The following is a 21,425-nucleotide window of genomic DNA, read 5'->3' as shown; positions in this document are numbered from 1 at the left end:
TTGCCCAGGCTAGAGTGAGTGCCGTGGCGTCAGCCTCACTCACAGCAACCTCCAACTCCTGGGCTCAAGCGATCCTCCTGCCTCAGCCTCCCGAGCAGCTGGGACTACAGGCATGCGCCACCATGCCTGGCTAATTTTTTCTATATATTTTTAGTTGTCCAATTAATTTCTTTCTATTTATAGTAGAGACGGGGTCTTACTCTTGCTCAGGCTGGTTTCAAACTCCTGACCTCTAGCGATCCGCCCGCCTAGGCCTCCCAGAGTGCTAGGATGACAGGCCTGAGCCACCGAGCCCGGCCATCGGGGCATATTTTAAAATATACCCAGGCTTCTTGATTCCTTAGCTTCCTTAGTATTTCTGCAAGCCCTACTTTATTCTACAGTTTAGCTTTCCTGGCATAATTCTTACAGATTTGGGTTCCCCTTTTTTAATTCATTCCTCAGCATATGCCTTTTCTCTCCATCTTTTGAGTATGAGAGGAGCAATGGTTTTTAGTTGTCATTCCCTGTCTCCTTCATTGAAAGTATTCTACTGTGCACTAGGAATTTTAATTTTCAAGGCCTCCCATTCCCTTTAAAAATGCTTTTCCAGGCGGGGCGAGGTGGCTCACGCCTGTCATCCTAGCACTCTGGGAGGCTGAGGCAGGAGGATTGTTCAAGGTCAGGAGTTCGAAACCAGCCTGAGCAAGAGCAAGACCCCGTCTCTACTAAAAATAGAAAGAAATTAATTGGCCAACTAAAAATATATAGAAACAGTTAGCCGAGCGTGGTGGCACATGCCTGTAGTCCCAGCTACTCGGGAGGCTGAGGCAGGAGGATGGCTTGAGCCCAGGAGTTTGAGGTTGCTGTGAGCTAGGCTGACGCCACGGCACTCACTCTAGCCTGGGCAACACAGTGAGACTCTGACTCAAAAAATAAATAAACAAATAAAAATAAAATAAAAATGCTTTTCCTTCACGGCCTCTCGCCTACAAAATCTTACCTATCTTTCCCCTAGATCTGTTTTCTAATGCGTCCGACGTTCTCTGTGGAGTCCTGCAAGACTTTCCAGGGTTTCTGCGCTTCTCCACGACCAGCCACTGCTTCCCTGGGGTGACATCGCTTCAGCGTCACCAAGCAAGGTCTGTGGAGACCCCAGGCTGCGTTCCGTCCCGGGTAGTCCGCGCAAAACGAACCTCGGAACCGGTTCGGCTCAACACGGGGAGGACGCGTCGATTCAGGCTATACGCGAACCGCTGCCCCGAGACGCGCGGGTCCCTACGTTTCCGTCCGCGTTCAGTCCACACCTGTTTGGCACCTGTGCGTTTTTTTGCCCACCGCTTCGCAGGCAGGCCCGAGCTTTCGGGTGTGGCTGGAAGGGCGGAAAGGTGGGTTTCCAGAAACGTCGCCAGGCATTAACGGTGCCAGCCAAGGATGCCCGCCGCTCGCTCCCTGCGCCCAGGGCGCACCCGGCGGCGCGGCGCCCGCGCCGTGCACCGCGGCGGGATGAGCTCAGCGCGCGCGGGGCCCGCGGCCCGGCCGTACCATGCGCCGCGCAGGGGGGTTCGCCCGGCCCCGCGCCCGCCCGCGCCCGGCCCCGCGCCCGGTCCCCCCCGCGCGCGCTGCGCGGTGCGCCCGGCCGGCGCTTTATAGCGGGCGCCGGGGCGGCTCCGCGCGCTGTTTTCCTGCGGCTCTCCAAGCTCGCCGAGATGCAGCTCAAGCCGATGGAGATCAACCCGGAGGTGAGCGCAGGTGCGGGGCGCCGCGGCGCTCGCCAGGCTGCCGGGCGGCTCCACTGACCGCGTCCTTTGTCTGTGCGCTTTGCCTTGCAGATGCTGAACAAAGTGAGTGGCGGGCGCCGCGCAGCCGCCGCCCCCCCCGCCCCCGCCCCAGCCCGGGAGCGCCCCGGGCCCCAGGTGTCCGCGGTGACCGAGCTGCGCGCTCCGGAGGCGGCGGGGCGGGGGACGGGCGCCCCCCCAACTCCCTGCATTTGGGGGTGACTCTGCGAAACCGGCCGGGGGGCGACAGAGGAGGCCGCGCCCCGCTGCGAGCGGAGCCGGGCGGGGCTCCCGAGGGCGTGGCCGCGTCTACACGGGCTTCGCTGGAGCCACGTGTGGGCCGCGCTTTGTGCTGTGTCACTGCGCCCGCTGGGGTGGGGGTGGGAGTGGCGAGGCGGGGGTGCGGAGGGGCGCGGGCCGCCCCCGGCAGGTCCCCGTGACGCGCCTGTCCCCGCGCGCCTGGCCTGGCCGCCTCGTCTCCTCCCCGCAGGTGCTGGCCCGGCTGGGGGTCGCCGGGCAGTGGCGCTTCGCGGACGTGCTGGGGCTGGAGGAGGAGACGCTGGGCTCGGTGCCCGCGCCCGCCTGCGCGCTGCTGCTGCTGTTCCCCCTCACCGCGCAGGTAGGGCGTGGGCCGGGGCGAGCGGGTCGGTAGGGCCCGGGCCCCAGGTGAGCGGGTCGGGAGGGCGTGGGCCCGGGTGAGGAGGTCCGCAGGGCGTGGGCCCGGGTGAGGGGGTCCGCAGGGCGTGGGCCCCGGGTGAACGGGTCCACAGGGCGTCGGCCGGGGCGAGCGGGTCCGCAGGGCCTGGGCCCCAGGTGAGCGGGTCGGTAGGGCATGGGCCCGGGTGAGGGGGTCCGCAGGGCGTGGGCCCGGGGCAAGCGGGTCCGCAGGGCGTGGGGCTCCAGGTGAGCGACTCCGCAGGGCGTGGGCCCCAGGTGAGCGGGTCGGTAGGGCCTGAGCCGGGGCCAGCGGGTCCGCACGGCCTGGGCCCCAGGTGAGCGGGTCCCCGGGGGCGCACGCTGCCCCCAAACCCGAGGCATCTAGGGCTCCCTTCCTCTCCCCTCCCCACCTGGCCACAGGGCCGGCCCCTCCCGGGAAAGGTGGGGCCTGCCCTTGCTGGGTACCTACTGATAACGGTACCTGGGCTCCTGTTCTGATAGTGCTCGCTGCCTCCGCGCGCTCATCCATCCAGGAGTGCCTTAATACATTTGGAAGAGAGGCAGCGCCTCAGTTACATCATCCCAATTAGCTGGGGAAGATAATTCATCTTTACCCATGACATCCCTTGAATTTGGGCCGTTTTGAGCTCTCCCTTCCCGGAAATGGTTGGTGGAACCTGACAGCTCATTGTTTGGTTCTCAGACTCCCCACCCGGCTGTAAAACGGAGGGGCAGGACTTGCCTAAACCACAGGGAAACGAACCATTTGGTTCTCCAATTCTCTATCTCCACCGCCTGGGGTTCTGATGGATTTAAGGGTTTTTCTCCCCCCCCCCTCCACTTCCCGCAACATGCACCCTTGATGTTTTTTAGCCTCTTGAATGTTCCTTTTATGAGGCTTAACCATTTGTATGTTTCTGTGCCGGAACCACCTCCCTCCACTTAACCTTCCTTTTCTGATCTTGTGGCTGAATGAAATAGGTGGTGATTGGCACAATCATCAACACCCTTCTCATTTCCCTTCTCATAGTCTCCCCCCTACCAGTGTGCATGGGTATATGCACCTCAAAGACTGGGCCTCAGATATAAAAACGTACGGGTGGGGTATTTGTTTTCTTTGTCACATTGTATGGCATCCCAGTAATTAGCGTGGCGGCGTTGTCTATCTTCTGTTAACTGTCCCTTGATCCCTGGCTGGGGGGTGTGTGTGTGGTTGAAATTGGCTTTAGCAAAAGCCCCCCCCCCCAGGGGGTGGCAGCTGTTTGGAGCCTCACTCCAAACAGAGTGAGGCCACCTGGAGCGTTGCGTTAAGAAAGGCTAGGTGTTCTAGAAGCATCCACAGCCTAAAAACCAAGATGTCCAGGAAGTTCTAGGCCTGCCTTCTACTAAATGAGCTGAGTATTGTGAGATTAAAAAAACACTTATCACAGCTATTAGGATAATCTTGCTGATGTGGTTTTTTTTACGGTCAAAGCCTTTATTTGGGCCAAAAGGGAGCTGCCAAGTCAGCTTCCTTGTTGACCCGATCAGTCTCCGGTCTTCCGCCTGAGCCATCTCTCCGAGATTGTTTTTTTTTTTTTTCATCAGAGCAACCATGATGACTCGGAGGTTTTGAGCAGCGTGGGGAAGCAAGGCCTCTGGGAGGCAGTGGTGCAGCACGGTTTGCCTTTAAACGCTGGCTGGCTAGAGAACGTTCTAGTTTGAAGGGCTGTGTTTGAGAGAGCTCAGTTCTTCCCCCTTAGCTGCAATTCAACCTGTGAGATGTACAGAGAGCTTGTCTGCTACACAGAGGGCTTGCTGGGCAAAACACCGAAGCCAATTTAAAGAAAAGTTGAGGTCTTTCTAGGTTGACTTACGAACGAGCTACTGTTTTTTTTTGTTTTTTCTTTTGTCTCTGGCTTATTCGGCATAGTATTTTCAAGGTTTATCCATATTACACTGTTTCAGAATTTCATTTCTTTTTTAATTTTCTTTCATTTTACATGGGGCACCTATGAGAACAGAATTTCATTTTTTTTTTCGTTTTATTTTAGCGTATTATGGGGGTACAAGTGTTAAGGTTACGTATATTGCCCATGTTCCCCCACCCCCTCGAGTCAGAGCTTCAAGCGTGTCCAAACCCCGAACGAGCTACTGTTAATTTAGAAGATATGTATAATTTTGACTAAGGAAATGTGATGACATCCTAAATGGACTGCTTGTTTTTTTTTTTTTCCCCCAGCATATTATGGGGGCACAAGTGTTAAGGTTACGTATATTGCCCTTGCCCTCCCTCCCCCCTCGAGTCAGAGCTTCAAGCGTGTCCATCCCCTAGTTGGTGCTAATCGCACTCATTATGTTTGTATACACCCGTCCCCTCCTCCCCCCACCTGCCCGACACCCGATAAATGTTATTCCTATGTGTCCACTTAGGTGTTGATCAGTTAATACCAATTTGCTGGTGAGCACATGTGGTGCTTGTTTTTCCATTCTTGGGATACTTCACTTAGTAGAATGGGTTCCAGCTCTAACCAGGAAAATACAAGAGGTGCTAGATCACCGTTGTTTCTTAAAGCTGAATAGTACTACATGGTATACATACACCACATTTTATTAATCCACTCATGTATTGACGGCGGGCACTCGGGTTGTTTCCACATCTTTTATTTATTTATTTTTAAAATTTACTTATACGCTTTAGTTTTTGTTTTTCTTGCCTTTTTCCCATTAAACATAGCAGAATGTTTCCGCATCTTTTAAAAACCCCGATTTTTAAGTGATAGTGAAATATTTACGGAAGTGTCTCCCTGAAAGAGCTCAGGCAACCCCTAAAGGATAGTGCTATCCCATTTAAGAATTTTTTTTTTTTATCTACATTGGGCTAGAAAGTGAAAACTCTTAATAGTGAGTGACAAGGTTTTGGTGGTGACTTTGGATCTGGTGGTGGGTCTGGTGGGGCTGTGAGGTGAGAGTGTTCTACTAGTTGGAGTTTAAGTTTACTTTATGGAACGAGAGAGCTCATTCCTCTGCCAGTGCCCCAGAGCAGGCTTAAACTCCAGCTCCACGTATAGCATGGCATGGGACTACTAGAATATGGAAATATGTTTCTGATCTGTCCAGATTTTGCTGGTTTTGAGAGACTGGTGTATCTCCAGCATATTAGCATCCTGCTTTTAACAGAGAAGTCAACTTTTAAGGTCTTTTCAAACCGTGTCAGTAAAAGACCCAGACAGGCTTACCGAATCACCGTACAAGAAGCCAGCAGGTGTTTTGGAGAAGTCCTATCTCTTAGTCTCACTCGTTTGTTTACCAGTCTCGGTTCTTCTCCCCCAGTTGCTACTCTGTCCTCAAATTAAACTGTCCAGCTGGCCTGGACAAACCAGTGGTCACCTCTTGCTCTTGTCAAATCACGGCCCAACACCGGGGACCCGTTGGTTGTCTTTTTCCTTCCTGATGTAAAAGCGGGGAGAGAGGGAAAACCGTTCATTTCTTTTGCCTGCTCCTTTTAACAGTCGAGGCTCCGTTTTGTTTTTCAGGAGAAGCATACCTGGACAGAATAGAAATCAGAACTCTAAAAAAACGGTGAAATATAAACTGTGACCGGTGGTGGTGCTGGGCACTAAGTTGACCAAAGCTTGATTAGGATGCTTTTGTGAGAAACAGTTGTCATTAGTGTTAAAAGGGAGGAAATAATGAACGGGTCTGGTTTTGTTTTTTTTTTCCCTAGCTTCGTGACACCCTGTTTTCCACGCTGAAAGGTTGCAGTGGTGTCTAGACAGAGCCTTGGGCGATATCCAAGGAATCCACTGCACTGCAGCACCGGGGTGGAGTCTCTGAGCCTGTCCGAGGCCCGCCGGCTGGCGTGGGTGTGGGGGGACAGACAGACCCTTCTCTGGGCACTGGCCGGCCCCCAGAACCCAGGCTCCCAGTCTCACTCATCCCACTTGTGTTTCCGTCTAGGTGCTAGAACTCCCTGTACTATACCGTCTATTTAGCTCTCTGTGTTTTCACTTTGAGATGTACTGTAGATAGAAATGTCTTCTACCTTCCCAGCATGAGAACTTCAGGAAAAAGCAGATAGAAGAACTGAAGGGACAGCAAGTCAGTCCTAAAGTGTACTTCATGAAGCAGACCCTGGGGAACTCCTGCGGTACGATCGGACTCATCCACGCCGTGGCCAATAATCGGGACAAGCTGGACTTCGGTACGCGTGGGTTTTGAGGCGGGTCATCCCCGGCGTGAACTCGAGACTCGGGGTTCAGAAGGCAGAGGTCGCTGTCACTCCTCGGTTCAGAGACCCCCCCACCCCCCGGGCCTGTCTATCCAACAAATTCTTTGCCTTAAAAATTTTTTTTGTAAACCTTGTTGAGTCATGGCTACTACGATATGATCCTTGGGTGCATGATCCCTCATACGGCTATGCCGGTATGACCCTTGAGTGCATTCCTACTCTCTCTTTTGAAGGGAGGAGACCCGTTTTCCAGGATGCATGGCTTGGCTGTTCCAGGTGGAGTGGAAGTCTCAGCGATGAGCGGGTTCTAAGGCCCCTTTGCACACACGATTCCTTCGCTCACAGCTTCAGGGGCTCTGAAATAAAGGAAGGACACTTGAGGGCTGGTCAGCGCGGCAATTCTCACTCGCTCCTACTCAGTAGCTCCCAACAATGCAGGAGAATTGGAGATGGTCTCAAGCCAGAAAACCTCAACAATGAGACATCTGCCGTGTTTCCCCAAAAATTAAGACGGGGCCTTATATTTATTTTTCCTCAAGAAGACACCCTAGGGCTTATTTTCAGGGGATGTGTGTTTTTTTTTTTTTAAGTACAGTACAACCATCTACGTTTATTCAAATAGAGTGAAGTCGTCTTCTTCTGGAACATCATCCTCACTCTCCAGACCCCGAATCCCATCCTGAATGTCTTGCGACTCTGTTTCCTTTAGAACCACTGGCCCCGATCTCTCCTGTGGAGCACTAGAGCTCTCATGGGGCGGATGAGAAGGGCTGCTCGTGTTCTTTCCCGCTCCGAGACGACAGCCACGCCCATCATTGGGTCTTATTTTCGGGGTAGGGCTTCTATTGTGCAAATGCTTAGAAATCCTGCTAGGGCTTGTTTTATGGGCAGGTCTCATTTTCGGGGAAACACGGTAGTTGTCTTTAATGGTTCATATGCAACAGGAGGACCGAAGCAGCTTTATAGCAGCTGCTCACAGTGCAAATTCCTGCTGGGAGAGGTAGCAGCAGGTGGAAGCCTTGAACTGACATCTGTGAGCAAAGTCAAGGGTGTTAGCTCACTTCTGGTGGATGCCATGGGGGGGGGGATATAAGAGACACGAGTGTGAGCTCTCATGGTTGTGAGCTGTATACTTCACAGCAATGAAATAAACATGTTCAGATAACATTGAACCATCGGCCATTGTGTGTGATTTAGACCAACGGCCAGCAAACTTTCTTAAAAGTCCAGAAAGTAAATCTTTTAGGCTTTGAGGGCCAAATGGACTCTGCCCTGTAGCACAAAAGCAGCCGTAGATGTGGTTGGATGTTACCCAGCAGAGGTGGCTGTGTTCCCGTCAGACTTTATTTATAAACATAGACGGCAGTGGCCGGGCGCGGTGGCTCTCACGCCTGTGATCCCAGCACTCTGGGAGGCGGGAGGATCTCTCAAGGTCAGGAGTTTGAGACCAGCCTGAGCAAGAGCGAGACCCCCGTCTCTACTAAAAATAGAAATTAATTGGCCAACTAAAAATGTATAGAAAAAATTAGCCGGGCATGGTGGCGCATGCCTGTAGTCCCAGCTACTGGGGAGGCTGAGGCAGGAGGATCGCTTGAGCCCGGGAGTTGGAGGTTGCTGTGAGCCAGGCTGATGCCACGGCACTCTAGCCCAGGCAGCAGAGTGAGACTGTCTCAAAAAAAAAATAAAAATAAAAATAAATAAAAATCTTGGTTTGGGAACTATTGTCAAATAAGAATGAGACAGACTGTAGCCTCATGCATATGATGGATGTTAATTGCACATTGTTAGGCGCTATAGATCCAGCGATAGACAAGGCAGCCCCTGCCTTTATGGCACTAATAGTCTCACAAGTGTTTGTTACAAATGGGTTAGTGCTGTAAGAAAGTGATAAGAGGCCGGGCGCGGTGGCTCACGCCTGTCATCCCAGCACTCTGGGAGGCCGAGGCGGGAGGATCGCTCAAACTCAGGAGTTCAAAACCAGCCTGAGTGAGCAAGAGCGAGACCCCGTCTCTACTTTAAAAAAAAAAATAGAAATTAGCTGGACAACTGAAAATATATAGAAAAAATTAGCTGGGAGGCTGAGGCAGGAGGATTGTTCGAGCCTAGGAGTTTGAGGTTGCTGTGAGCTAGGCTAGGCAACGGAGTGAGACTCTGTCTCAAAAAACAAAAAAAAGTGATAAGAGATTTGAGAGATGGGTTTGGGGCGGGAGGGGAAAGGGGTGGGCTGTGGCAGAGAGCAGAGGCAAGGAAGAGCTGGCCACGCCGGAGAAGGGGGAGAGGGCTTTCTGAGGGCTCAAATGTAGTAGCTGAGCAGGGAGTTGCTGGAAGAATAGGCTAGGGAGGAAGGGACAGCTGGTCCTCATCTTGGAGGTCATGGTGGAGATTCAGGTTATTTATGTGACTAGCTGTGCAAAGGCTTAAGCCAGCAATAGATGTGCGCATATTTGTATCATTTTACGTATATTAATACATGCATATATATATATGTTTTTTTTAAAGAGGATGGATCAGTCCTGAAACAGTTTCTTTCTGAAACAGAGAAGATGTCTCCGGAAGATAGAGCAAAATGCTTTGAAAAGAACGAGGTAGGAAGATACAACTTCCAGAGTGTGTCGCTTTTAAATAACTCTGGAGATCTTCGTGCTAATTATTTTCTTTTCTTTTTTTTTTTTTTTTTTTTTTTTGCAGGCCATACAGGCAGCCCATGACGCTGTGGCACAGGAGGGCCAATGTCTGGTAAATGCAAATGCAAATCGGAGCCAGGCTGCACCCTGGGGCTGTGTTTCCACTGAAGTGTGCGCAGGCGAATGTTGTCCACCCAAGGCCGACTAACACCAGAGAACTGTACCCAGATAATGGTTTGGCTAGACCTGTTGGTGAAAACGGCTTTTCAGAAATCTCACCGGTAGCTGAAATAGTCTTCAGTAAATTCAGACAGACCCATGGGAGAAAATATTCCCATGCTATATACATCCAGTAAAGGGCTGATACCTAGAAGCTATGAAGAACTCAGGGAAATCAGTAAGAAAAAAAAATCAAACAACCCCATTAAAAAGCGGGCAGAAGATATGAGCAGGAAATTTTCAAAAGAAGATACACTGATGGCCAACAAACGTATGAAAAAATGCTCAACATCTCTACCGTGTTTCCCCGAAAATAAGACAGGGTCTTATATTTATTTTTCCTCAAAAAGACACCCAAGGGCTTATTCTCAGAGGATGTGTTATTTGTTTTTTAAGGATGGTACAACCATCTACATTGATTCAAATAGAGTTAAGTTGTCATCTTCTTCTGGAACATCATCCTCACTCTCCAAACCCCGAATCCCATCCTGAATGTCTTGTGACTCTGTTTCCTTTAGAACCACTGGCCCCCGATCTCTCCTGTGGAGCACTAGAGCTCTCACGGGGCGGATGAGAAGGGCTGCTCGTGTTCTTTCCCGCTCCACGACGACATGCATGGGTTGTGCAGATGCGCTGCGCAGCCACGCCCGTCACTAGGGCTGATTTTCATAGCCACGCCCATCACTAGGGCTGATTTTCGGGGTAGGGCTTCCATTGCACAAATGCTTAGAAATCCTGCTAGGGCCTATTTTATGGGTGGGTCTTATTTTCGGGAAACACGGTAATCATCAGGGAAATGCAAATTGAAACCACAATGAGATATCACTTAACTCCAGTGAGAATGGCCTTTATCAAAAAGTCCCCAAACAACTGGCGTGGATGCGGACAGATAGGAACACTCCCACACTGCTGGCGGGACTGAAAACTAGTTCCCAACCTCTGCGGGAAGTTGTGTGGGGAAACCTCGAAGAACTAAAAGTAGAACTGCCATTTGGTCCGTTACTGGGTATTTTACCCAAAGGAAAATAGACCCAAAGGAGTCTGATGGTGTCATATACCTCCCCTAGTAACTGAGTATTTCAAATGTTCTTCTCACAGACTGTTACAGAGAATAAGATATATATCCACAAGGACAATTTCTAGAAGGCTTAAATGCCCCATAAATCTGAAGAGAACCTCCGAATCAACTGCTAAACCCAGATGGCAGTGCCTTTGTAACTGCAGTTGGCTCTTGCCGCCTTCTAATCTTGACCTGGGGCGAGAGACACTTACCTTCCCTAAGCCTCAATTTCCTCCTCCGTAAAAAGTCTGTAATAGCACCCTCCTGGAGTTGTTCTGATGGTTTTAGTGTCTCTACGTTAATGGGGTGAGCATGTTGGAAATATATAAATACTAGCTATAATGATTTTTTTAAAGTGCAAGCAAGTTGGTTCAAGCATATTTCACTTGAATTGCAAGATAATCTGTCTTTAACGTGTTCATCTTGTACTCGTTTTAAAAAAAAAAAATTTTTTTTTCTTGGCTCCCTTCAGGTAGACGACAAAGTGAACTTTCATTTTATTCTCTTTAACAACGTGGACGGCCATCTGTATGAGCTTGGTATGTTTCACTCCATTTTTGGGACCCACTGTAGCTTCTTGCATTCTCTTGGGCTTCATTTCTCGTATTGTTATGTGACTTTATGGCACTTGGCATGTCAATTTTTTTTTTTTTAATTTAAAAAAAATTTTTTTTTAAAAGAAAGATTTAGGGGATACAAGTGCAGTTTTGTCGCATGGATGGATATATTGCATAGCGGTGAAGTCTGGGCTTTTTGTGTAACCATCATCCAAACAGTGTGCATTGTACCCAGTAGGTAATTTCTCATCCCTTACCTGCTTCCCACCCTACCCATATCGTTGTTTGTGAAGCCACAGTAACGAAGGTATTCTCATAAGGGGGTGCTTAACCCCTTATCAAACCCAGAGCAACCTCCCAGGCAGCTGACCCTACTGAATGAATAGCTTTAGTCACAACCCAGTAAAGAGAACGAATCTGATAACCAGTGAAGGTGTGCCTGTTCAGACTTCTTCTTTTCAACCGCTCCTACAACTGATCCTCTAGTATCAGCCTTTTCAGGTAAAGAGTTCTTTGGGAAAAGGGTCAGTGCCTGAAGATGACCTCATTTGCGTAAAAAGAATTTGGGCATGTGGGAGTAATTTCTATTACCTGCTTTGTTTATTTATTTTTGAGACAGAATCTCACTCTGTTGCCCAGGCTAGAGTGAGTGCCATGGCATCAGCCTCGCTCACAGCAACCTCAAACTCCTGGGCTCAAGCGATCCTCCTGCCTCAGCCTCCTGAGTAGCTGGGACTACAGGCATGCACCACCATGCCCGGCTAATTTTATTTATATACATATATATATATTTTTTTTTTAGTTGGCCAATTAATTTTCTTTCTATTTTTAGTAGAGACGGAGTCTCGATCTTGCTCAGGCTGGTCTCGAACTCCTGGCCTTGAGCGGTCCTCCCGTCTGGGCCTCCCAGAGGGCTAGGATGGCAGGCGTGAGCCACCAGGCCTGGCCTGGTTTGTTTGTTTATTTAGACAGAGTCTCACTCTGTTGCCCGGGCTAGAGTGCCCTGGTGTCAGCCTAGCTCATAGCAACCTCAAACTCCTGGGCTCAAGTGATCCTCCTGCCTCAGCCTCCTCCCGAGTAGCTGGGACTACAGGCATGCACCACCATGCCCGGCTAATTTTTTTTTAAAATATATATATATATTTTTAATTGGCCAATTAATTTTCTTTCTATTTTTAGTAGCGACAGGGTTCGATCTTGTTCAGGCTGGTCTCGAACTCCTGGCCTGGAGCGGTCCTCCCGCCTCGGCCTCCCAGAGTGCTAGGATGACAGGCGTGAGCCACCTCGCCCAGCCTCTGTTTAACTGGTTTATGACATCAAGAAAGACGATCCAGCTTATAAGTTTCATCCCTTTCATATTAATGGTGAAGACTTGCAACATTGTTGCCTCACGTTTGAGAACAGGCTCCCTGTGGGCTTACAGGGCAGAGGAGACTTGGGGGCAATCTGCAGTCGGTGGAGGGCAGTGAAATCCTTCTTGCCTCTACTTTTCCTGTACCCAAGCTCCCTGTCAGAGCTTGCCCCTGATTGCTGCTCTGTGGTCCCTCCCGGGGAGATGGGGCACCAACCAGCCCCTCTCTTTTGGTGGAGCTGAACCGAGCTTGCGGCAATCATCCTAATAATTGTAGATTAGAATTGCTCGGGGTGAATATCAAGGAATGCTTGACCCTCCTCTGCAGCCTGTTGCTTCATACCCAGGCTTCCTTTCGTGGGTCTGGTGGTGGCATTTGGAAGAATCTAAAACCTCCCCTGTAATCCCAGCACTCTGGGAGGCCGAGGCGGGCGGATCGCTCGAGGTCAGTAGTTCGAAACCAGCCTGAGCAAGAGTGAGACGCCCGTCTCTACTATAAATAGAAAGAAATTAATTGGCCAACTAATACATATAGAAAAAAATTAGCTGGGCATGGTGGCGCATGCCTGTAGTCCCAGCTACCAGGGAGGAGGCTGAGGCAGGAGGATCTCTTGAGCCCAGGAGTTGGAGGTTGCTGTGAGCGAGGCTGACGCCACGGCACTCACTCTAGCCTGGGCAACAAAGCGAGGAGACTGTCTCAAAATAAATAAATAAAAAATAAGATAAGATAAAACCTCCCCTGTGGGGCTGGGACAGGAACCAGGCAAAGGTGCAGAGGAAACTGACCTGCCCGGCTTCCTTGTTACAGATGGACGGATGCCCTTTCCCGTGAACCACGGGGCCAGTTCAGAGGACCACCTGCTGCAGGTAAGTTTTCGAATGCGTCTCTTTATACTAAGGCCCACGTTGCTCTGGCTACATTTCGTGTTCCACGTGGCCAACACTCTTCCGGCACAGCCGGCGCCTATTGTCCAGGCTCTCGGCGCTCTTTAGGGTTAGGGTTATCTTTGGGGCTTAAAAGACCGTCTTAGTAATTCCATCCACCTTCTTTTATCGCAAGTGGTTTTTGAACAGGGTCCTCCAGAGAAGCCTTGACTAATCCGCTTCGTGTGCTGTCTTGAGTCCACCGTGAGAGCGAGCCCGGAAGCCATGGCTTTGTTTTCCTTGTGGGGTTAAGGGTGACCATTGTCCTCCTGCCAGGTGACATCACAGCTGAACGCTCACAAAACAGCAGCCAGAGCCTCTCCTAATCCCTCTAACATTGCTGGATTTGGGCAGGCAGGGATCGTAGACAGGGATTTTGTTTAGGCGGTGAAACTCGGGGGTGTTTTCTTCCCTCGTGGTTTGCTATTAAACAGAAGGAGAGAAGCAGATTCAAAGCATGCCTGACCAGAACTGTAAGGCCCGGGGTCCCCTCTTGACTCTGGACAGGAATTTGGTAGACGACTCCAGGCCCCTTTACCCTAAAAATGAGTCTCCGGAGCTTAATCAATTTGCTGTTACGGTGTTTCCCCGAAAGTAAGACCAAGCCATAAAATAAGCCCTAGCAGGATTTCTAAGCATTTGTGCAATGGAAGCCCTACCCCGAAAATAAGCCCTAGTGACGGGCGTGGCTGCGCAGCGCATCTGCACAACCCATGCGTGTCGTCGCGGAGCGGGAAAGAACACGAGCAGCCCTTCTCATCCGCCCCGTGAGAGCTCTAGTGCTCCACAGGAGAGATCGGGGCCAGTGGTTCTAAAGGAAACAGAGTCGCAAGACATTCAGGATGGGATTCAGGGTTTGGAGAGTGAGGATGATGTTCCAGAAGAAGACGACTTCACTCTATTTGAATCAGTGTAGATGGTTGTACCGTCCTTAAAAAAACAAAAAAACAAAACAAAAACAAAAAAACACATCCCCTGAAGATAAGCCCTAGGGTGTCTTCTTGAGGCAAAATAAATATAAGGCCCTGTCTTGTTTTCGGGGAAACACGGCTATAAAGGCAGATTGCTCCTTTGTGATAAAACACAAAACGCTGTTGAGGGTCAGCTGCCCCATTTGTGATGATAGCTAATTCGCTTTGGGGAGCTCGCTGAGTGCAGACCAGGCAAGGGTTTTCCGTGAAGAGCCAGTTAGGAAGTGTTTTAGGCCTTGGGTGGCATGTGGCTGTGTTTGTCGCCCAGCTTCAATTCTGCTGTTCCAACTCCAGAGCAGCCTGTGGACGGGATCTAAATGAATCCGTGTGTTGAGCCAAGACTTTTTTTTTTCCACAAAAACAGGCAGTAGGCTGGATTTGGCCTCACAGACAGCTGTTTGCTGAGCCCTGTGCTCAATGCTGTTCTAACTGATTTTATGTCATTTGTAGAATTTTTCTGATGACACAGTTAGGTCTGTGTGGTCATCTCCATTTTACAGGTGAGGAAATTCAGGTGTAAAGAGGTTGAATGATGCCCCAAGAGCGTGGACTTGAAGGCAGAGACGTGATTCAAACCTAAACAGTGAGGCCGGGCGTGGTGTCTCACACTTGTCATCCTAGCACTCTGGGAGGCCAAGGTGGGAGGATCGCTCAAGGCCAGGAGTTCGAGACCAGCCTGAGCAAGAGCAAGACCCCTTCTCTACTAAAAATAGAAAGAAATTAATTGGCCAACATATATATATATATATATATATATATATACACACAACATTAGCCAGGCGTGGTGGCACATGCCTGTAGTCCCAGCTACTCGGGAGGAGGCTGAGGCAGGAGGATCACTTGAGCCCAGGAGTTGGAGGTTGCTGTGAGCGAGGCTGACGCCACGGCACTCACTCTAGCCGGGGCGACAGAGTGAGACTCTGTCTCAAAGAAAAAAAAAAAAAATGATCAGGAATGAAGAATAGATCTGGAGCGGCGGGATGCAGGGGGTGTTTCATGAGAGAGTCAGAATTCACTTGTGGAAGAGAGTAAGCAGAAGCAGAATTTCTGGTCTTCGATCCCTTTGTGGGGAAGACCTTGCTCTTTCTACTAGAGCTTTGAAGGCACATGCTAACTCATACCTAACTAACATGCTAATACCGAGAAACGTGCCCCACCTTAGGAGCCTAACACTGTCACGTGAGTAGGATTTTAGGTGCAGGGAAGGAAAACCTTTTTTTTTTTTTTTTAATTATGATTAAAATCTCCTATAGAATTAAGTGAGATTCTAATTACATTCAACCAGCATCTTCCGTAGTTAGGTTCTTATCCTTGGTGAGGCTGGTTCTGTATGGTTAAAGATGTTATATAGGTTTTCTGAATGTCACCTTAAATGATTGTTAAACTGGTGAGAAAATATATAAACTTAACCCAAGTACGTACCCTAAACTTGAATGCAAGATGTCACTCTTTGCACGTCGTCTGTTGAGAAAGATCAGTTTTCTCTTCCCTTACTGTAGAAATCAATGCTGAGTCCTATAGGGAAGTTGATTTGGGGAAGGGGGAAGGTCTGGGACGTTAATCATATTTCTTTTTTTTTTTTTTATTTTATTTTATTTTTTTTTTGAGACAGAGTCTCGCTTTCTTGCCTAGGCTAGAGTGAGTGCCGTGGCGTCAGCCTAGCTCACAGCAACCTCAATCTCCTGGGCTCAAGCGATCCTCCTGCCTCAGCCTCCCGAGTTGCTGGGACTACAGGCATGAGCCACCATGCCCGGATAATTTTTTTATATATATATATTAGTTGGCCAATTGATTTCTTTCTATTTTTATAGTAGAGACGGGGTCTCGCTCAGGCTGGTTTTGAACTCCTGACCTTGAGCAATCCGCCTGCCTCGGCCTCCCAGAGTGCTAGGATTACAGGCGTGAGCCACCGCGCCCGGCCGTTAATCATATATTGAAAGCTCTTATAGATAAAATTCAGATGCCAATCTTGATTCCCTTTAGTTTGCTTTTTTTTTTTTTTTTGAGACAGAGTCTCACTCTGTTGCCCGGGCTAGAGCGCGCCCGGCCGTTAATCATATATTGAAAGCTCTTATAGATAAAATTCAGATGCCAATCTTGATTCCCTTTAGTTTGCTTTTTTTTTTTTTTTTTGAGACAGAGTCTCACTCTGTTGCCCGGGCTAGAGTGAGTGCCATAGCATCAGCCTAGCTCACAGCAACCTCCGACTCCTGGGCTCAAGCGATCCTCCTGCCTCAGCCTCCCGAGTAGCCGGGACTACAGGCATGCGCTACCATGCCCGGATAATTTTTTCTCTATATATTTTTGGTTGGCCAATTAATTTCCTTTCTATATTTAGTAGTGACGGGGTCTCGCTCTTGGCTCAGGCTGGTCTGGAACTCCTGAACTTGAGAGCCATCCTCCCGCCTGGGCCTCCCAGAGTGCAGGGTGGGATGACAGGCGTGAGCCGCCGCGCCCTGCCTCGCCATGTCGTCTGGATGTTAACGACCTTCCTCCTTTTCCAGGATGCGGCCAAGGTCTGCAGAGAATTCACGGAGCGTGAGCAGGGGGAGGTCCGTTTCTCTGCCGTGGCCCTCTGCAAGGCAGCCTAGTGCCCCGCGGGAGGGACTCGGCTCTCTTCCCGGCCCCCTTCCTTCACCGCGAGGATATATATACCTCCCCAGCAGTCTAGAATGCTCCGGTGTTTGTGAAACACAGCCGTCCTGCAGACAAGCTCTTCCCCTCGCCACACCCCAGCACGTGCTGTCCATCAAGCCCGGCCTGGCCTCAGCCTCACATGGCGTCAAAGCCTCCCCCCCCCCCCAACGTCTGTCTCGTACCTGGATATCTGAGGCTTTCCGTGGCCACTTTGGTTTGTGTCTGTAAGTGAAGCCCCCCTTGGATGTGGTTTAATCGTTTGTCCTTACAAGGAATAATAAATCTTTTCTGCTGACAAGAGACGAGCCTGAAACCCTGTGCTCATTTTCTTTCGCCTTTCTCCCGGGTGATCTCAAATTATTTTTATAGGGATCTAAAAATGTTTTCCATATAGGCACCTCACGGATCACAGCTAAGAAAATTAGCATAAACATAGGGGTTTAATGTGTCTCTGGATTTTTTTTTCCCTGTGCATTTATATTCCCAATGTGTACCTGTAGAAATTAATGTTTTTTTTTTTTAATTTTATTTTTGACTGAGTTTCTGATGGAAAAGAAATTAATGTTTAAATTTTTTTTTTTTTTTAAGACAGAGACTCACTCTGTTACCCTGGCTAGAGTGCCGTGGTGTCAGCCTAGCTCACAGCAACCTCAAACTCCTGGGCTCAAGCGATCCTCCTGCCTCAGCCTCCCGAGTAGCTGGGACTACAGGCATGTGTCACCATGCCCGGCTAATTTTTTCTATATATTTTTAGTTGGCCAATGAATTTCTTTCTATTTTTAATAGAGACGGTGTCTCGCTCTTGTTCAGGCTGGTTTCGAACTCCTGACCTTGAGCCATCTGCCCACCTCGGCCTCCCAGAGTGCTAGGATTACAGGCATGAGCCACTGCACCCAGCCTAATGTCAAAAAAAATTTTTTTTTTTTTTTTGAGACAGATTCTCACTTTGTTGCCCAGGCTAGAGTGAGTGCCTTGGCGTCAGCCTAGCTCACAGCAACCTCAAACACCTGGGCTCAAGCGATCCTCCTGCCTCAGCCTCCACCCGAGTAGCTGGAACTACAGGCATACGCCACCAATGCCCGGCTCATTTTTTCTATATATATTAGTTGGTCAATTAATTTCTATTTATAGTAGAAACGGGGCCTCGATCTTGCTCAGGTTGGTTTTGAACTCCTGAGCTCAAATGATCCGCCCACGGAAAGCAGCAGTCCAGAATCTAGGCTGGCCACAGCTGACACTGCACACTGAGGGTTGCTTGTTGGCCCATTCATCGTTTTGGTCAAGTTCTACTTATTTTTTTCACGATGATAAATAGGAATGAACAGTCAGGATTTCAAATCACAAGTTCACTGTGAAGGAATGCTTCCTCTGCTGCCATTTTGAATCGGGCATTATCCTACATATAATTGATTGTACATAATCCGTTCTATGTCTGGTAAAAACCCTGCCTTTCAATGGTGGAATTAATCGTATTAATCGTATACTAGGAAATTGTTAGATGAACGCGCACGGCCGGGGCGTCAAACTTTAGCCGACAGCCGTGGTATGACTTTTCGAGTTTTTCACGCATCAAAATAAAACTGGGAACATTTAAAAATAACGTCATGAGAACATACATGTCTGTGTTACCTGTTCTGATATTTACATGCAAGTAAAGCCTCTTGTGAAGTCAAACAAGCTCTCGGTGCCTCCAAGCTTTCCTCGTCACACAAGAGCGAGACGGACGCGCCATCCATGCACAGCACAGACCACCGTGGGGACCTCGAGTGCCGGCCGTGGGCGAGGGGTCTCGGCCGGTGAGTGCGGTCCCTAAGCGGTTAAGGTCAGTTAGAGATAGTTGAGGCCCAATCACTACCTCACCGTGACGGGCAACCACATAAATTCCTTGAACCATTCGCTACTAAGTTTCCACTCTCAGAGACAAAACATTGGGCCGAATAGATTGCTCTTTGGTCTGGATCTGTGTTTTCGACGTTCTAAAAAGTCTTGCGTTTATTTTTCTGTGTGTTTTTTTTTTTTTTTTTTGGATTGATTGGCAGGTCCCAAATGAGAGGAGGTTTATTATAACTGGAGGTCTTTGTCCAGCATGTGCAGGGACAAAGGTCTCTGTGTTTGCTATAGAGGTTCTGTGCCGAACAGGATGGATGTTAGACGCGGCGTGTTTTTTGTGTGTTTTTTTTTTTTGCAAAGCGTTATTTCTTCAGTAGCAGTGGCATTAAACAGAGAATGTCAAACTCCGGATGACTGGGGTCTTGGCGGCGGAGTTGGTCTTGGCGCTGGGAGCTGTTTCCTGCTGCAGGAACCGAGAGGAGCTGCTTTCCTGTTATGTTTCAACTGTCGGACTCGACTGTCCTCCCTCCCAGGGGCTGCAGGGGAGCGGGCTAGCTTGGTCGTGGGGAAACTTCACCCCGGCTTTTGGGACCGGTACACACAGGGGTTCCCCCTGGGCAGAAAGGCTGCCTGCAAACCAGAGGAGAGCATCCGTGGGGAGAAGGGGACAAGAAAGAGGGACGTCATGGTGCTGTGGAGGACCCTGGCATTTATTTAGGTGGGCGGCCCCAAAGGCGTTTGGTTTAGGATTAAGCCGGAAACAGACCTGGCCGTCTCTGAAATAACCCTTAGCTGAATGTCTGAGATCCGTGATGGGGAAATGCTAGACATAGCTCATGTCCCCCTGGGCTTACGATTTTAAGTGTTTCCCCCCAAGTTCCAAGGGCTGTGGGATTTAGCCCTGGTACTTTGAAAAAGTCAGGGTATTTGAGCTTTTTTTTTTTTTTTTTTTGAGACAGAGCCTCACCCTGTTGCCCAGGCTAGAGTGAGTACTGTGGCGTCAGCCTCGCTCACACTCCTGGGCTCAAGCGATCCTCCTTCCTCAGCCTCCCGAGTACCTGGGACTACAGGCATTGCACCACCACGCCCTGCTCATTTTTTCTATATATTTTTAGTTGGCCAATTAACTTCTTTCTATTTTTAGTAGAGATGGGGGTGTCGCTCTTGCTCAGGCTGGTTTCTAACTCCTGACCTTGAGCGATCCTCCCGCCTCGGCCTCCCAGAGTGCTGGGATGACAGGCGTGAGCCACAGTGCCCGGCCCGGTATTTGAGCTTTTTGTAGCCCATGTGCTGGGAAAGGTAAATCGTTCTAGAATTTTCATTCCGCCAACGCTGCTGCAAGATTGTAGTTTTTGCAAAACAAAATAAGGTTTCGGTTGGTTTTATTTTGATTTTGATGGGATTATTGATATTAAAGTTGGAGAAATGGGTGAGATTTTGATGTAAAGGTTTAGTGGGCTTACGTTATCCATATCTGGGTTCTAATAAATATCTCCTTGTTTGACTGTTGGTCAAATCCTTGAGTTGGGGAAACAAAGTTGTTAAGGGTTGGAATTGTCTCAGTTTTGTTATTACTTTTGTATGTTGACACTATCTGATGAAAGCTGTTGCCCGTTCAGTTTATTTTTCTTAAAGTCTGTCATAGAGGCAACCAAAGTTCTACGGATCTGTAAATAAATTATATCTAAGTATACGTAACCTGGGTTACATTCTTGGGTGAATCGTGTCAACATCGACAGGCTGTCTAAATAAACACGCTAGGAAAGGTTAAACAGAGGTTAAACGGTTTATTGTTCTCTTTCATACCAAGATCCTTAGGCAATAAAAATTTCTATTTTACTCAACAAAAATTTTAGGAACAAAAAAACCTTTGCGATCAATCTCAGGAAAGCCTACCAGGATTCCTTTATATAAAAAAGCACGTTAATCTTTTACTAATCGTTCATTTAATAAAAAGAAATCATGTTTTAAAAAGTCACTGCTCCTAATGTGTCGCGTAATATAAGAACTGTTTGCTACTCACATTTTCTCTATATAACATGGATAGGAGTTTCAACTTTTAACAAAGTTTATGGATAGACTGGGCCCTGGGGGAAAGAGGTTATAAATAAATGAGTTAGAAAATTGGATTTCCTTTGTGTTCTTAGTAAGGCCCAGCACCCTTAAATTCTCTCTATAACAGACCTCATTTCTTTGAACACTTGACCCAAATTGGGCCAATCACTACTATGCCCTGCCCCACCGGCTTCCTATGACCCAATTTTAGATCTTTCTTGGAATTTTTCAATCAGGGGCTGGAAATAAATAATTCTTTTTTTTTTTTTTTTTTGAGACAGAGTCTCACTCTGTTGCCCAGGCTAGAGTGAGTGCCGTGGCGTCAGCCTCGCTCACAGCAACCTCCAACTCCTGGGCTCAAGCAATCCTCCTGCCTCAGCCTCCTGAGTAGCTGGGACTACAGGCATGCCCCACCATGCCTGGCTAATTTTATATATATATTTTATATATTTTTTAAATATTTTATATAAATATATATATTTTTTTAGTTGTCCAGCTAATTTCTTTCTATTTTTTTTTTTTTTTTTTTTTTTAGTAGAGACGGGGGTCTCACTCTTGCTCAGGCTGGTCTTG

The 21,425-nt window shown here is 48.8% G+C and overlaps 1 protein-coding gene across 2 annotated transcripts; it reads left to right on the top strand.

Moving 5' to 3' along the window:
* The first annotated feature begins 1,633 nt into the window (after positions 1-1,633).
* Positions 1,634-17,267, top strand: UCHL1 (ubiquitin C-terminal hydrolase L1). Of its 2 annotated transcripts, XM_075997757.1 has the most exons (9): positions 1,634-1,721; positions 1,812-1,823; positions 2,248-2,376; positions 6,447-6,597; positions 9,124-9,209; positions 9,313-9,360; positions 11,000-11,066; positions 13,244-13,302; positions 16,835-17,267. In XM_075997757.1, the coding sequence occupies exons 1-9, from the start codon at positions 1,689-1,691 to the stop codon at positions 16,919-16,921; spliced, it is 672 nt and encodes a 223-aa protein (XP_075853872.1). In that variant the 5' UTR covers positions 1,634-1,688; the 3' UTR covers positions 16,922-17,267. The 2 variants fall into 2 exon arrangements, with proteins under 2 accessions (XP_075853872.1, XP_075853873.1); XM_075997758.1 differs by lacking the exon at positions 1,812-1,823 and having other exon boundaries at positions 1,674-1,721.
* The last annotated feature ends 4,158 nt before the right edge of the window (positions 17,268-21,425 follow it).

The sequence above is a fragment of the Microcebus murinus genome, chromosome 26 (assembly GCF_040939455.1).
Source record: "Microcebus murinus isolate Inina chromosome 26, M.murinus_Inina_mat1.0, whole genome shotgun sequence".
Taxonomy (NCBI): domain Eukaryota; kingdom Metazoa; phylum Chordata; class Mammalia; order Primates; family Cheirogaleidae; genus Microcebus; species Microcebus murinus.
This window is presented reverse-complemented; position numbering and strand designations above follow the sequence as displayed.

What these genes read in the sequence shown, in the direction of transcription:
- UCHL1 (XM_075997757.1), top strand. Translation starts at nt 1,689, where the DNA reads ATGCAGCTCAAGCCGATGGAGATCAACCCGGAG. An exon ending in AATGCTTTGAAAAGAACGAG is followed by an intron (nt 9,210 to 9,312) that starts GTAGGAAGATAC and finishes TTTTTTTTGCAG; the next exon opens with GCCATACAGGCAGCCCATGA. An exon ending in CGGCCATCTGTATGAGCTTG is followed by an intron (nt 11,067 to 13,243) that starts GTATGTTTCACT and finishes TCCTTGTTACAG; the next exon opens with ATGGACGGATGCCCTTTCCC.